Source organism: Lipotes vexillifer, unplaced genomic scaffold, assembly GCF_000442215.2.
Source record: "Lipotes vexillifer unplaced genomic scaffold, Lipotes_vexillifer_v1.1 scaffold1691, whole genome shotgun sequence".
In the NCBI taxonomy this organism is placed as follows: Eukaryota; Metazoa; Chordata; class Mammalia; order Artiodactyla; family Lipotidae; genus Lipotes; species Lipotes vexillifer.
In genome coordinates, this window is record NW_006789046.1 from 479,010 (window position 1) to 490,705 (window position 11,696).

An 11,696-nucleotide genomic window follows, 5' to 3' on the forward strand; every position below is an offset into this window, starting at 1 on the left:
TCGTCGCCGGCGGGTTCGCAGCACCCGCCTCCCTGTCCCCGCTCAGACGCACGGAGCCTCTGCCATGGACCCTCCCTGCTGGCCGCAGCGGTGCTCGCCCACAGGGGAAAGGGCTCCCGTCGGGTCTCGGAGGCGCTGGCCCCGGGAAGGGCCCTGCTCGGAGGCTTGCCGCGCGGGGGTGGAGCAGCGCTGGCAGCGCTGGTCGCGGGCCAGCCCGGGCACTGACCCCTCGGCCACCGGTGCCCAGCCCCTGTGCTCGCGTCCTTCGTTCCCTGGGCGGGGAGATGGCAGTCCGCGAGTGGCCCTGGCTCCAAAAGGAGGAGGTGACACAGGGGGGCGGGGAGAGTCCTGCCGTACCCCCACACCCACACCAGCTCTACTAGCCCCGTCTGCTCCCTGCTGCTGCCGGGACTGCCAGAGGGACAGGCAGGGGGCGCAGGTGGGACAGAAGGACTTGGAGTGCAGCATTCACCCCTCTCGAGACGGAAGCAGATAAAAAAGAATGCGAGGCTGAGGGTTGGGGAGGGGTTGGGGGCGCCCATGCCCTCAGCGACTCCACAGCCCGAGGAGCTGGACGTTAGGTCGGGCCTCGGAAGGAAGGCTGCGACCCTGCCTCGGTGGCGCCCTCGCCCCTCCACGCGCGCCTGTCCTACCCCAGTGCCCCTGCCCCACGCACACTCCTCCAGCGAGAGTGCTTTTCACTCTCCAAGCGCCACTGCGCGTCCCAGGAGGATCCCGAGCCCCAGCGAAGACCCCCCACCCCCACCCGGCCGCCAACGCCGGGGTTACAGCGGGTCTCTCGCGGGGCGGGCCGTGGGGATTTTCCACAGACCACACAACCCCTCGCCGCCCCTCCCCGCCCCGCGAGCGCCACCTCCCGGGACTGGCTGGCCGGGCCGGGCGCGCTCTGCGGGGGCCTGGCCGCTGGCGCCCCCGTGCGGTCCGCGCGCGCCCGGCGACAGGTGGAATGACCCCTTCCTTCCTGGAGCTGGGCCCTGTGGCCTCAGCTGACCGCCCGCTCCGCCCACTTCCCTTGCAGCTACTACCTGAAGGAATCCAAGGGCAGCCGGCGATGGCTACTGTTTCTGGAAGGTGCGTCCTGGGTGCGGAGGTGGCGGGGTGGGGGTGGGCCCTGGACCCTGAGGTGGCGGGGAGTGGGGTGGGCCCACTCGGCCCTGGACCCTGAGGTGGTGGCTGTGCCCGCAGGAGGCTGGTACTGCTTCAACCGGGAGAACTGCGACTCCCGATATGACACCATGCGGCGCCTCATGAGCTCCAAGGACTGGCCGCTCACTCGAACAGGTCAGCGTGCCGGGGACTGACCAGGAGCCCCCACGAGGCGGGGCGGGTGGCGCGGGAAGGGGCTCACAATCGGAAGTCCTGGAAGAAGCTCCTCCTCTTTCACTCCCTAGAGGCCCAGAGAGGCCCCCCCCCATCCATCCGCCCCCCCCAAAATTAGGGATCATTCATTCTCACCTTTCATTCTTCCACAGGTAACTTCCCAGGGCTCGCCCTGGCTGTGCAGTACACAGCTGGTCCCTAGGTCAAAATACCTGGTGGAAGGGGGGAGGTTGAGGGCCATGTCCAGATGTCACAGCCTGGCTGGTCATCCTGGCCATGGGGACTCCGTGGAGTCATCTGCAATGATTTCAGTTTAGGGATATTATAAATAAAGTTGGTATCATTTTTTTTAAAAATGTCACTTTGTGGATATATATATGCATTTCTCTTCTGTAAATAGCTAGAATTATAATTGGTGGATCAAATGAGAGGAATACGCTTATTTTTTTCAGTAACTCAGAACTTTTGTTTATATCCTTTTACACTCTGATCCGCAATGTTTGAGAATTCTGGTTGCTGCAAATCCTCACCAATTTTGCCGCCCCCCCCAAAATTAGGGATCATTCATTCTCACCTTTCATTCTTCCCCAGGTAACTTCCCAGGGCTCGCCCTGGCTGTGCAGTACACAGCTGGTCCCTAGGTCAAAATACCTGGTGGAAGGGGGGAGGTTGAGGGCCATGTCCAGATGTCACAGCCTGGCTGGTCATCCTGGCCATGGGGACTCCGTGGAGTAACTAAACCCATCCATTCATTCCCCACTTCCTCAGCCACCTTGGTTCAGGTGGGTGTCACCACCCACCTCCTTGCTGTGGCCGAGTAGGATGCCCCCACAGCCCCACACCTTCCTATAGTCCTCACCCCTGCATGCCCCCTCCCACCAGAAAGACCCACTGCCTCTGTCCTCCCCTGCCACAGGCACGGGGATCCTGTCCTCCCAGCCAGAGGAGAACCCCCACTGGTGGAACGCCAACATGGTGTAAGAGGGAGCCGGAAGGTCTTTCCTTGGGGGTCTTGTCCTTGGGGGTCCTTCCTGGAGGATCCTTCCTAAGAGGTTCTTAGGGTGGAGTCCATCCTTGGGGATCCCATCCTTGAGGGGGTCTGGTCCTGGGAGAGGTCTTCCTAGGGGGTTCCTGTCCTCAGGAGTCCTTCCTGAGGAGGGTGGTCCTTCCTGGGGTCCTCGGGCAACAGAGAAGCATGGCGGGCTCACACCATCCCTGTGTCACAGCTTCATCCCCTACTGCTCCAGCGATGTCTGGAGTGGGGCTTCATCCAAGTCTGAGAAGAGTGAGTCCCCTGCCTTCCCCCAGCTCCCCCCCCACCCCTGACAGAGGCAGGGCAGGGAGGACGGAGCTTCTGGAGAAATACAGACTTTCAGCCTTGTAACTCCCTCTAACCCTTTGATAGTGTGTCCCAGGGTGCCTGCCCTCAGCACCCATTGCCTGGCTTGTCCATGGCTGGCCTGACCCCGGGGCATCCTCACTCTTGGGTGTTCCCTGCGGGAGAGCCCCCAGCACAGCCTTGTGCACCTAACCCACCTCCCTCTAGTCTACCCAGACCCTGTTCCCATCCCCTCTAAGACCCTCCAGACCCCCAGCTATACCCCTCCTTCTGCCAACCTGGGGGTGGGAGGCCTTGCTCTGTGTCCAGGCCCCCACTTGAAGCCATCCTCCTTCTCTGTGCAGACGAGTACGCCTTCATGGGCGCCCTCATCATCCAGGAGGTTGTGCGAGAGCTCCTGGGCAAAGGGTTGAGCGGGGCCAAGGTGCTGCTGCTGGCAGGGAGCAGGTGGGCTGGGCAGGGGCTGGGGTGGGAGTGTGGATGGAAGGGAGAAGTTGGGTCTGAGCCATCAGGGCAAATGCATGACCGGGAGGCTCAGCATCACGGGGCATCTCAGAGGTTCGGCTCCCAGGTGCCATGTAGCTGGAAGCTGTCCAGAGGATGCTTCTGGGTCCATGGTTGTTGGGTGTGAGGGAAGCCTTGGACTGCAGTGACCTAAGCAGTTGGTTAGGGGTTAGCTGTGAACCCATGTACCACCAGGGCTGGGGTCCCTGTAGGCAGGATCACACCTGCCGGTCACTGTATCCCAGCAGGCATGTAGGGGACCCAGGGGACATCCAAGGAATGGACGGAGGGGCCTGGGCCACCTAGTTCATCTTAATTTTCAGATAAGGAAACTGAGTCAGAGAGTGAGAGAGAGAAAGGGAAGGAGGGGTGGGAGGAAGTGGGATGACCTGACATTTAGCGCTGGGTCAGTGCCGGGAGCCCTGCCAGCCCTTCTCTGCCTCCAAGACCTCGAAGGGCCCAGGGGACTTACACATGAACACAGAACGTGTTGGCAGCTCAGAATGCTCTCAGATCCCTGCCCACTCGGGGATGGGCTTGGGGATGGGCTTGGGGATGGGCGGGCCCTGGTGGGTGAGTGTCCTCCTCATCTGCCTGGCCTGACATCCCTCCTTCCCTGCAGCGCGGGGGGCACAGGAGTGCTGCTGAACGTGGACCGCGTGGCCGAGCAGCTGGAGGAGCTGGGCTATCCAGCCATCCAGGTGCGGGGCCTGGCTGACTCTGGCTGGTTCCTGGACAACAAGCAGTACCGCCGCACAGACTGCATCGACACCATCACCTGCGCGCCCACGGAGGCCATCCGCCGGGGCATCAGGTGCCCTGGGAGGGAGGGCCCATCCTGTTCAGAGGGCCTGGGCTGTGGTGGCATCTGTGGGTGGAGAAGCTCGTGGGGGGCCAGGGGCAGCCTAACCTGCAGCATGTGGCCTAGGTACTGGAATGGGGTGGTCCCGGAGCGCTGTAGGCGCCAGTTCAAGGAGGGCGAGGAGTGGAACTGCTTCTTTGGCTACAAAGTCTACCCGACCCTGCGCTGTGAGTGGGCATATGGGGCGGCGGGGGATGTTTACACTACCTGCGCCTGCTGGAAACCCAGCCTGGAGTCCAGCCCTCAGAGGCTAGGCCCAGAGACCATTGTCCCACCTAGGATGGGTGACAAAGTCATCTGGGCTTGGCTGGGACTTTCCAGGTCTTAGCACTAGCAGTCCACTTGGTTCGAGGCAAACCAGGATGGTTAGTCATGTTTCCACATCCACGGTGAGGAATGCGCTTTGGAGCTGGATCCCAGTGCTGCCCCCGTGTGGGGCCTTGGCTGTTCCCCCCAGCCCCACACTTGAAGGGACATTGTCACCATGTTTTGGTCAAAGTGGAGTCCTTGGGAGCCAGGCCAAGGTGCGGGGAGGGAACAAGGCATCTCTTCAAGGAAGGGTGCTGGGGATGCTGGCGGCCGGCACCCTTCACAGAGAGCCCGGTTGGCCTGTGAGCCTGCTATGGAGCTGACTGCAGCCTCGGGCCCCTGAGCCTGGGGTGGGGGGCAGGGCACCGAGGCGAGGCCCATCTGAGCCGTCCCCCCAGGCCCGGTGTTCGTGGTACAGTGGCTGTTTGACGAGGCCCAGCTGACTGTGGACAATGTGCACCTCACGGGGCAGCCGGTGCAGGAGGGCCAGTGGCTGTACATCCAAAACCTGGGCCGTGAGCTGCGGAACACACTCAAGGACGTGCCGTGAGTGTGTTGGGGACCCCACTCAGCCCCCACCCCAAATATACAGTAAGCCACTTGACTTAAAAAGAGAGAGAGGCCTCAAAGATGGAAAACAGGAAGCAGCCAAGGGGTCCTTGAGTACGTGACAAACTGTGGTCCATGTAGACAAGGGGATTTTACCCAGCGCTAGAAAGAAGTGAGCGATCGAGCGGCAAAAAGACAGGAGGAACCTTAAAGGCGTGTCACCAAGTGAAAGAAGCCAATCTAAAAAGGCTACATGCTGTGTGATTCCAACTTTATGTCATCCTGGAAAAGGCAAAACTACGGACACAGTAAAAAGATCAGTGGCTGCCAGGGGCTGGGGGAGAGAGGTATGAATAGGTGGAGAACAGGAATTTTAGGCCTGAGGAACTACTCTGTATGGTACCACAATGGTGGATACATGGCATTATACATTTGTCCAAACTCATAGAACGTACAACACCAAGAGTAAACCCTGATGTAAGAGTGAACCCTGATGTGAACCCTGATGTACAGACTCTGGGTGGTAATGCTGTAAGAGTGAACCCTGATGTACAGACTCTAGGTGGTAATGATGTGTCAGTGTAGGCTCATTGATTGTAACAAATGTACCAACTGGTGGGAGTTGTTGATGATGGGGGAGGCTGTGCGCGTATAAGAGCAGGGGATAAATGGGAGCTCTCTATGCCTTCCATTCAGTTTTGATGTGGACCTAAAACTTCGATTAAAAGCTAAAGTATATTAAGAAAAAAAAGAAAGAAAAACAAAATATTCACCTGTCCAGGAGAGCCCCCACTCCGAGCAGGATTTGGAGGCTGGAAGGAACAGGGGTTAGTAGGGAGCATGTGTGCTGTGGGGGACAAGGCCTTGGGGAGCCGCTGGCTGGCACAGCGGCAGGAGGGAAGTAGGACCCAGGCAGGGGACAGCCTCCCAGTAGAGGGGGCTGGAGCTGCTGTGACCTGTGGGCTTTGGGGGTGGGGAAGGGCTGAGGCGGGACATGGTTGCTCACAGGTTGTGTTCTCCCCAACAGGGCCAGCTTTGCCCCTGCCTGCCTCTCCCACGAGATCATCATCCGAAGGTCAGTGTCGCCAAGCCCCAGGACAGCTCACATCTATGGCTCTCACTCCAAGCATCTGCAGTGCCCCCATCCCCAGCAGGCCTGCCCACCGGCCTCCCCGGCTCTGGCTTCTTTTGGGGGCTTTCAACATCACTTAGACAACCCACTGTGTGGCAAGAATTCACTGGTAGCAATGCCATCCTCTGCTTTGGCCACACCTGAGTGACCCCCACCTGGGTTTCTGTCTGCAGCCACTGGACAGACGTCCAGGTAAAGGGGACCTCGCTGCCCCGGGCACTGCACTGCTGGGACAGAAGCCTCCACGACAGCCACAAGGCCAGCAAAGCGCCCCTGAAGGGCTGCCCCATCCACCTGGTGGACAGCTGCCCCTGGCCCCACTGCAACCCCTCTTGCCCCACCATCCGGGACCAGTTCACGGGGCAGGAGATGAACGTGGCCCAGTTCCTGATGCACATGGGCTTCGACGTGCAGACAGTGGCACAGCAGCAGGGCCTGGAGCCCAGTAAACTGCTGGGGATGCTGAGCAGCGGGAGCTAGGGCCCCGCCCACCTCCCCTCCAGGCCCTCCTGCCCTCCTAGGGCCGCAGAGCCCCAGCCATCCCCATCCTGGGTCTGGATGCCCTCCCATGGCAGCCTTCACTGCCTCTTTCCCACTGCCTCTGGGAGGCCCAGCCTGAGATGGACCCACCGTCAGCCCAGCTGTCGCCCTGGGCCCCCTCCCATCCCTCCCTCCTGACTCCCGCCTCCAGCCCACAGTGGGGAGTCAGAAGCACTGGATTCCTCAGCCCCCAGCCCAAAAGGCCCCGCCCCAGCCCAGCCCCCAGCCTCGCCCGCCCTTTTGTATTATTTTATAAAGTGACTTTTTTTATTACTTTAATTTTTTAAAAAAGAAAAATAAGCAAGAAATATATAGTGAATGATATTGTTTTGTAACATATTTTTTTTAAATAATGAAGAAAAAAGATAACAAAAGAGCCTCACCCTGTAGATGTGTTTATTTGAGGGGGCGCTTTGCCCACTTCACACCCCTCCCCCAACCCCGACTCTCCCCGTCCAGGGCAGCAGAGAGACTGGGGTCGACCATGGGGCCTCTTGCCCTTCAACCCCTGCTCCTTCTGTTCATCGTTTCAGCAAGCAGCAGTGATGGGCTTGTTTCGGGCGAGCCCCCAGCAAGGTTTTAAGCTCCCTTTCCTCTTTATTTTGTTCTTGGGGTGACATTCACGCCACAACTCTGCCATTTCTAAGTGCATGACTCAGCATTTGTACATCCACAATGTTTGTCTCCACCAGCAGCCTCCACTTGCAAACCTTTATCACAAAACACTCCCTACCCAGCTAACACTTTCTTAGAAGTTTGTATTGTATTTATTTTCACTACGTCACATATGCACATGGTCCAGAATTTGAAAGAAGCAAAGCTTTGGAGGGTGAAAATTCTCCCTCTGGCCAGCCCCTGGCTCTGCATCTGTGGCTAGTCCTAGAGGACCTGGCCTCCCATAAACACGTACACACACACACACACACACACACACACACACACACACACATACACTACTTTTCCTTCCACATGTGACTGCATGCCATACACTTGCCTCCTGGTTTCTCCTTCCCGTTGCATCTTGGGGCCGCGGAGAGCTCCATGCTGGTGGGACATGACCAGCAAGCAATGAGCTCTGTGCTTCATACCCTTTTCAGGTACGAAGGGTGCAGCGTGGCTAGCCTGTGTCAGCATCACTGCACGTGGCCGTTGTCTCTGTGGGATGCACCCAGAAGCGGCATGTGGGTCAAAGACAGTAAGCAAGCACCTGTGGTTTCAGTGACACACTGATAAGCGCCCCCCCCAGGTGGCCAGGTCATGACCCTCCAACAGATGTGGCTTCCTCAGCACTCCCTGCATTAACTGCCCCACGCACATGGCACCCTGATTCCTCCACGCGCCGGGCAAGTAGGTCTTATTATAAAACCCCAATTTACAGATAAAGAAACTGAGGCCCAAAGAGGCTATGTGAAGGGTTGAAGGGACAGAGGGAGGATTCATGCTTGGGCTCTGCTCCCAGCCTCCGACCACCCAGCCTCTCTCAGGGAGTCTGCAGCCCCAGTCCCAGAGTGGGGAGAATCACAGAGACCCCAACGTCTCACCCGCGCCAAGACTGGGGGTGTCCCCTGAGGTCTTATCAGCTCTAGGCCCACCTGCGGCCCACTCATCACCAATGTCAGCTTCCCCAGGGGGAGCTAAGTGGCCCAATGACGGTTTCCTCTGTGGACCACTCTTGTGGGAAGCCACGGAGTCCCAGTGGCCAAGGGAAACAGTGAGGTCAGGGAGGGGGGTGGCAAAAGGCTGGAGATGAAAGAAGGGGTACCCAGGGACAGCTGCTGGTTTGGGGGAACAGCCCCATCCTTGGCCTCCCTGGTGGGCCATGGACAGGTCTCCCCACGCGACAGTGGGCTCCCAGCGGGAGAGGGGGCTGGGAGGACCTGAAAGGGGCCTGGCCTTCACCTACCTGGGGAGACTTGTTCAGAGGGAGGGGCCCACACTTCGGTCAGAGCTGGGTGGGGGGGGACCCCGGAGGTGCTGGCGCAAGACCAGTTCCTTGTGTGGAGAAGGGCGGCAGGCAGTGACATCAGCACAGACAGATGTCTTGCTCTGTTTGAGGTGGGCTGAAAAGAGTCAGAGGGTAGCTTTGTGTGTCTCAGGCATGCCAGGCCCACTGAATGTTATACTTGTGGGTTAGGCCCAGTGGGATTTCACCAAATGAATAAATCCCTTCTCCCCATGTTCCTGACAAAGAAGGAACATGGGAGAAAGGCCTACCTCCGGCCTCTGTGCTTTACCGTGGGGACTAGTGGCAAAATGAGCCCAGGACCCTTAAGGACAGTGGGTGACGCCAAACCCGCAGTGCTCAGTGAGCCATCGATGTGACACACTGACTTCCCGACTTTTCTTTTTCTATTTTTTGTCCGTGCCACGCGGCATGCGGGATCTAAATTCCCTGACCAGGGATCGAACTTGTGCCCCCTGCAGTGGAAGCTCGAATTCTTAACCACTGGACCACCAGGAAGGCCCCAACTTTTCTAGAAATGTTGCTGCTTTACATTTTCCACAACACAGGCTTCCCGTAGCAGCAAAAATGCTCAGGACAGAAGCAACCAAGATTTCTTTTCAGTAGATGAACGGGTAAATAAACTGCAGTCCACCCAGACAATGGACCGTTTACTCAGCACTAAGAAGAAATGAGCTATTGAGCCATGAAAAGACTGGAGGAACCTTAAATGCATATTATTAAGTGAAGGAAGCCAATCAGAAAACCCTACATATGGTGTGATTCCAACTCTATGACATTCTAGAAAAGGCAAAACTATGGGAACAGTAAAAAGATCGCTCGTTGCCAGGGGTGAGGCTGGGGCTGACTAGGTGGAGCACAGAGGATTCTTAGGGCAGAGAAAGAACTCTCTATGGTCCCACAATATGGTGGGTACATGTCATTATACATTTGTCCAAATTCAAAGAAGGTACAAAACCAAGAGTGAATCCTGATGTAAACTGTAGACTCTGGGTGATAATGACAGATCAGTGTAGGTTCATCGATGGTAAAAAATCAATGGTACATCACTCTGGTGGGGATGTAGATAATGGGGAGGCTGTGCCTGGTTAAGGGCAGGGAGTATACGGGACTTTCGGTGCTTTCTGCTCAGTTTTGATATGAGCCGTGCTGAGAGCATGGAGCCTTGACGTGACGTGGTGAAAATAGCAGCTCCAAGAGGACAAAGACTCTGGTCTCCCTTGTTCGTTGCTGTTTCTCAGCGCCTAGAACGAGGCCTGGCACTCAGCAGCTACTGCAGAAGAACTTGTTTAGTGAATGAAAACATTAATCAGAAGGAATAGAAAAAAAAGTAATAACACACTCCTGGAAATTTTTTTTTTTTTTTTTTTTTTTTTTTTTTTTTTTTGCAGTACGTGGGCCTCCTCACTGCTGTGGTCTCTCCCGCTGCGGACCCCAGGCTCCGGACGTGCAGGCCGCTGCCCAGCGGCCACGGCTCACGGGCCCAGCCGCTCCGCAGCATGTGGGATCTTCCCAGACCGGGGCCCGAACCCATGTCCCCTGCATCGGCAGGCGGACTCTCAACCACTGCGCCACCAGGGAAGCCCACTCCTGGAAATTTTAAAGCCACAGGGAGACGTGAAGAGAAGAAACCCAGAGGTTTTGGTAAAACCTGTTATATGTGTACTACCTAGTTTTAATGACCTTTGCAGGCCCTTTTAGGAAAATTCTTTAAATATATTTTGAATAACATTGCTTTATTTGTACATACAAATACTTGTTACAGTGTGTGAAAGTTCACTCCAGCAGCTATGAGCACACCTGGCACCCAGATCTTAGTCTCTTACACCATCTCCAATAACAGGAACCAGGGATCCTTGGAAAACACCTAGCGGGAAACGTGCAAGATGAGCCCTGGGCATCTTGCAGTGCCTGCAGTGAGGAGGTGCCGAAAACCCCACCCCCATTGATGGGGGTATGTAAGGGGACACATGGAAGGCTTTGAGTAGCAGAATAAAAAAATATAGTTTTGGACTATAACTCAAAGTATAAAATAAATGTATAAAGTATAAAATAAAATAAAATAATTAATAAATTATAATTTATAAATAAATTAATTAAATTAATAAAATAAAATAAATTTATAAATGAAATAAAATAAAGTAAATTAAAATAAAATAAATTAAGTGGGGGAGGAAAAAAAAATCTCTTTGCAGAGTTCCAAATAATTTATGTCTATACTGTCCCCTCAAGGAGGGGAAGCATACACCCCCCTTAAGTGTGGGCCACGCATGGTGACATCCTACTCCCAGAGAGAACAGGATGGAAAGGGGGAGAAAGAAGAACTCCCCAGTGGAAACACCTGACAGACACACCTCAGCCAAGTGACCAAGGGCACAGCCACGGTGAGGAGTCATGTTGAGAGCACAGGCCCTGAAGGGATGTAATGAGAAGGGCACTTTCCCTCTGTGGTCTTCCTCCCCCAAACCCACAAGCCCAGACTAACAATGAGAAAGACATCAGACAAACTAGCAGAGGGACAGTCTGCACCTCCAACCCTCCTTCAAACCGTCGGGGTCGTTCAAACCAGGAAAGTCTGAGAGACCATCCTGGCCAAGAGCAGCCAGAGGAGATGTGGTGACTAAATGTCCCACGTGGGGTCCGAGACAAGTCCTGGAGCAGCAGGAGGGCATGATGTTAAAACTGGATAAAGTATTCACTTTGCTTAATAATAGTGTATTAATAATGATTTATCAATATTGGCTCATTAATTGTAACAAATGTCCCATAAGATGTCCCCAATAGGGGAATTCCCTGGTGGTCCAGCGGTTAAGACTCCATGCTTCCACTGCAGGGGGCCCAGGTTCAATCCCTGGTTGGGGAACTAAGATCCTGCAGTCTGCGTGGCGCAGCCAAATAAAATAATAAAGAATTAAAAAAAAAAAAAAAAAGGCCGTATAATGGCAGCCAAATGATTCATCGTTTCAGTCTCTGTAGAATCAAACCTAGGAGGGAGATTTTTGGCATCTGTTGTTTCCATTCCTAAAAATTCAGAGAGAAAGTAAAAAAAAAAAAAAAAAAAAAAAAATCACAAGCCAAATAAAATAATAAAGAATTAAAAAAAAAAAAAAAAAAGGCGTTCCCAATAGAACACACTGGATATGAGGTATATGGGAGC

General features: G+C 55.4%; 1 protein-coding gene across 1 annotated transcript; it reads left to right on the plus strand.

Annotated features, from left to right (window-relative positions):
- The first annotated feature begins 1,045 nt into the window (after positions 1-1,045).
- On the plus strand, positions 1,046-6,517 carry NOTUM (notum, palmitoleoyl-protein carboxylesterase). Its single transcript, XM_007462305.1, has 10 exons — positions 1,046-1,092; positions 1,207-1,302; positions 2,258-2,318; positions 2,568-2,626; positions 3,025-3,127; positions 3,807-3,998; positions 4,113-4,213; positions 4,754-4,901; positions 5,932-5,979; positions 6,210-6,517. Exons 2-10 carry the CDS (start codon positions 1,257-1,259, stop codon positions 6,514-6,516), a joined length of 1,065 nt encoding a protein of 354 aa, XP_007462367.1. The 5' UTR covers positions 1,046-1,092; positions 1,207-1,256; the 3' UTR covers position 6,517.
- Positions 6,518-11,696: the final 5,179 nt, after the last annotated feature.

What these genes read in the sequence shown, in the direction of transcription:
- NOTUM (XM_007462305.1), top strand. Translation starts at nt 1,257, where the DNA reads ATGCGGCGCCTCATGAGCTCCAAGGACTGGCCGCTCACTCGAACAG. An exon ending in CTGGCCGCTCACTCGAACAG is followed by an intron (nt 1,303 to 2,257) that starts GTCAGCGTGCCG and finishes CCCCTGCCACAG; the next exon opens with GCACGGGGATCCTGTCCTCC. An exon ending in TTCATCCAAGTCTGAGAAGA is followed by an intron (nt 2,627 to 3,024) that starts GTGAGTCCCCTG and finishes TTCTCTGTGCAG; the next exon opens with ACGAGTACGCCTTCATGGGC.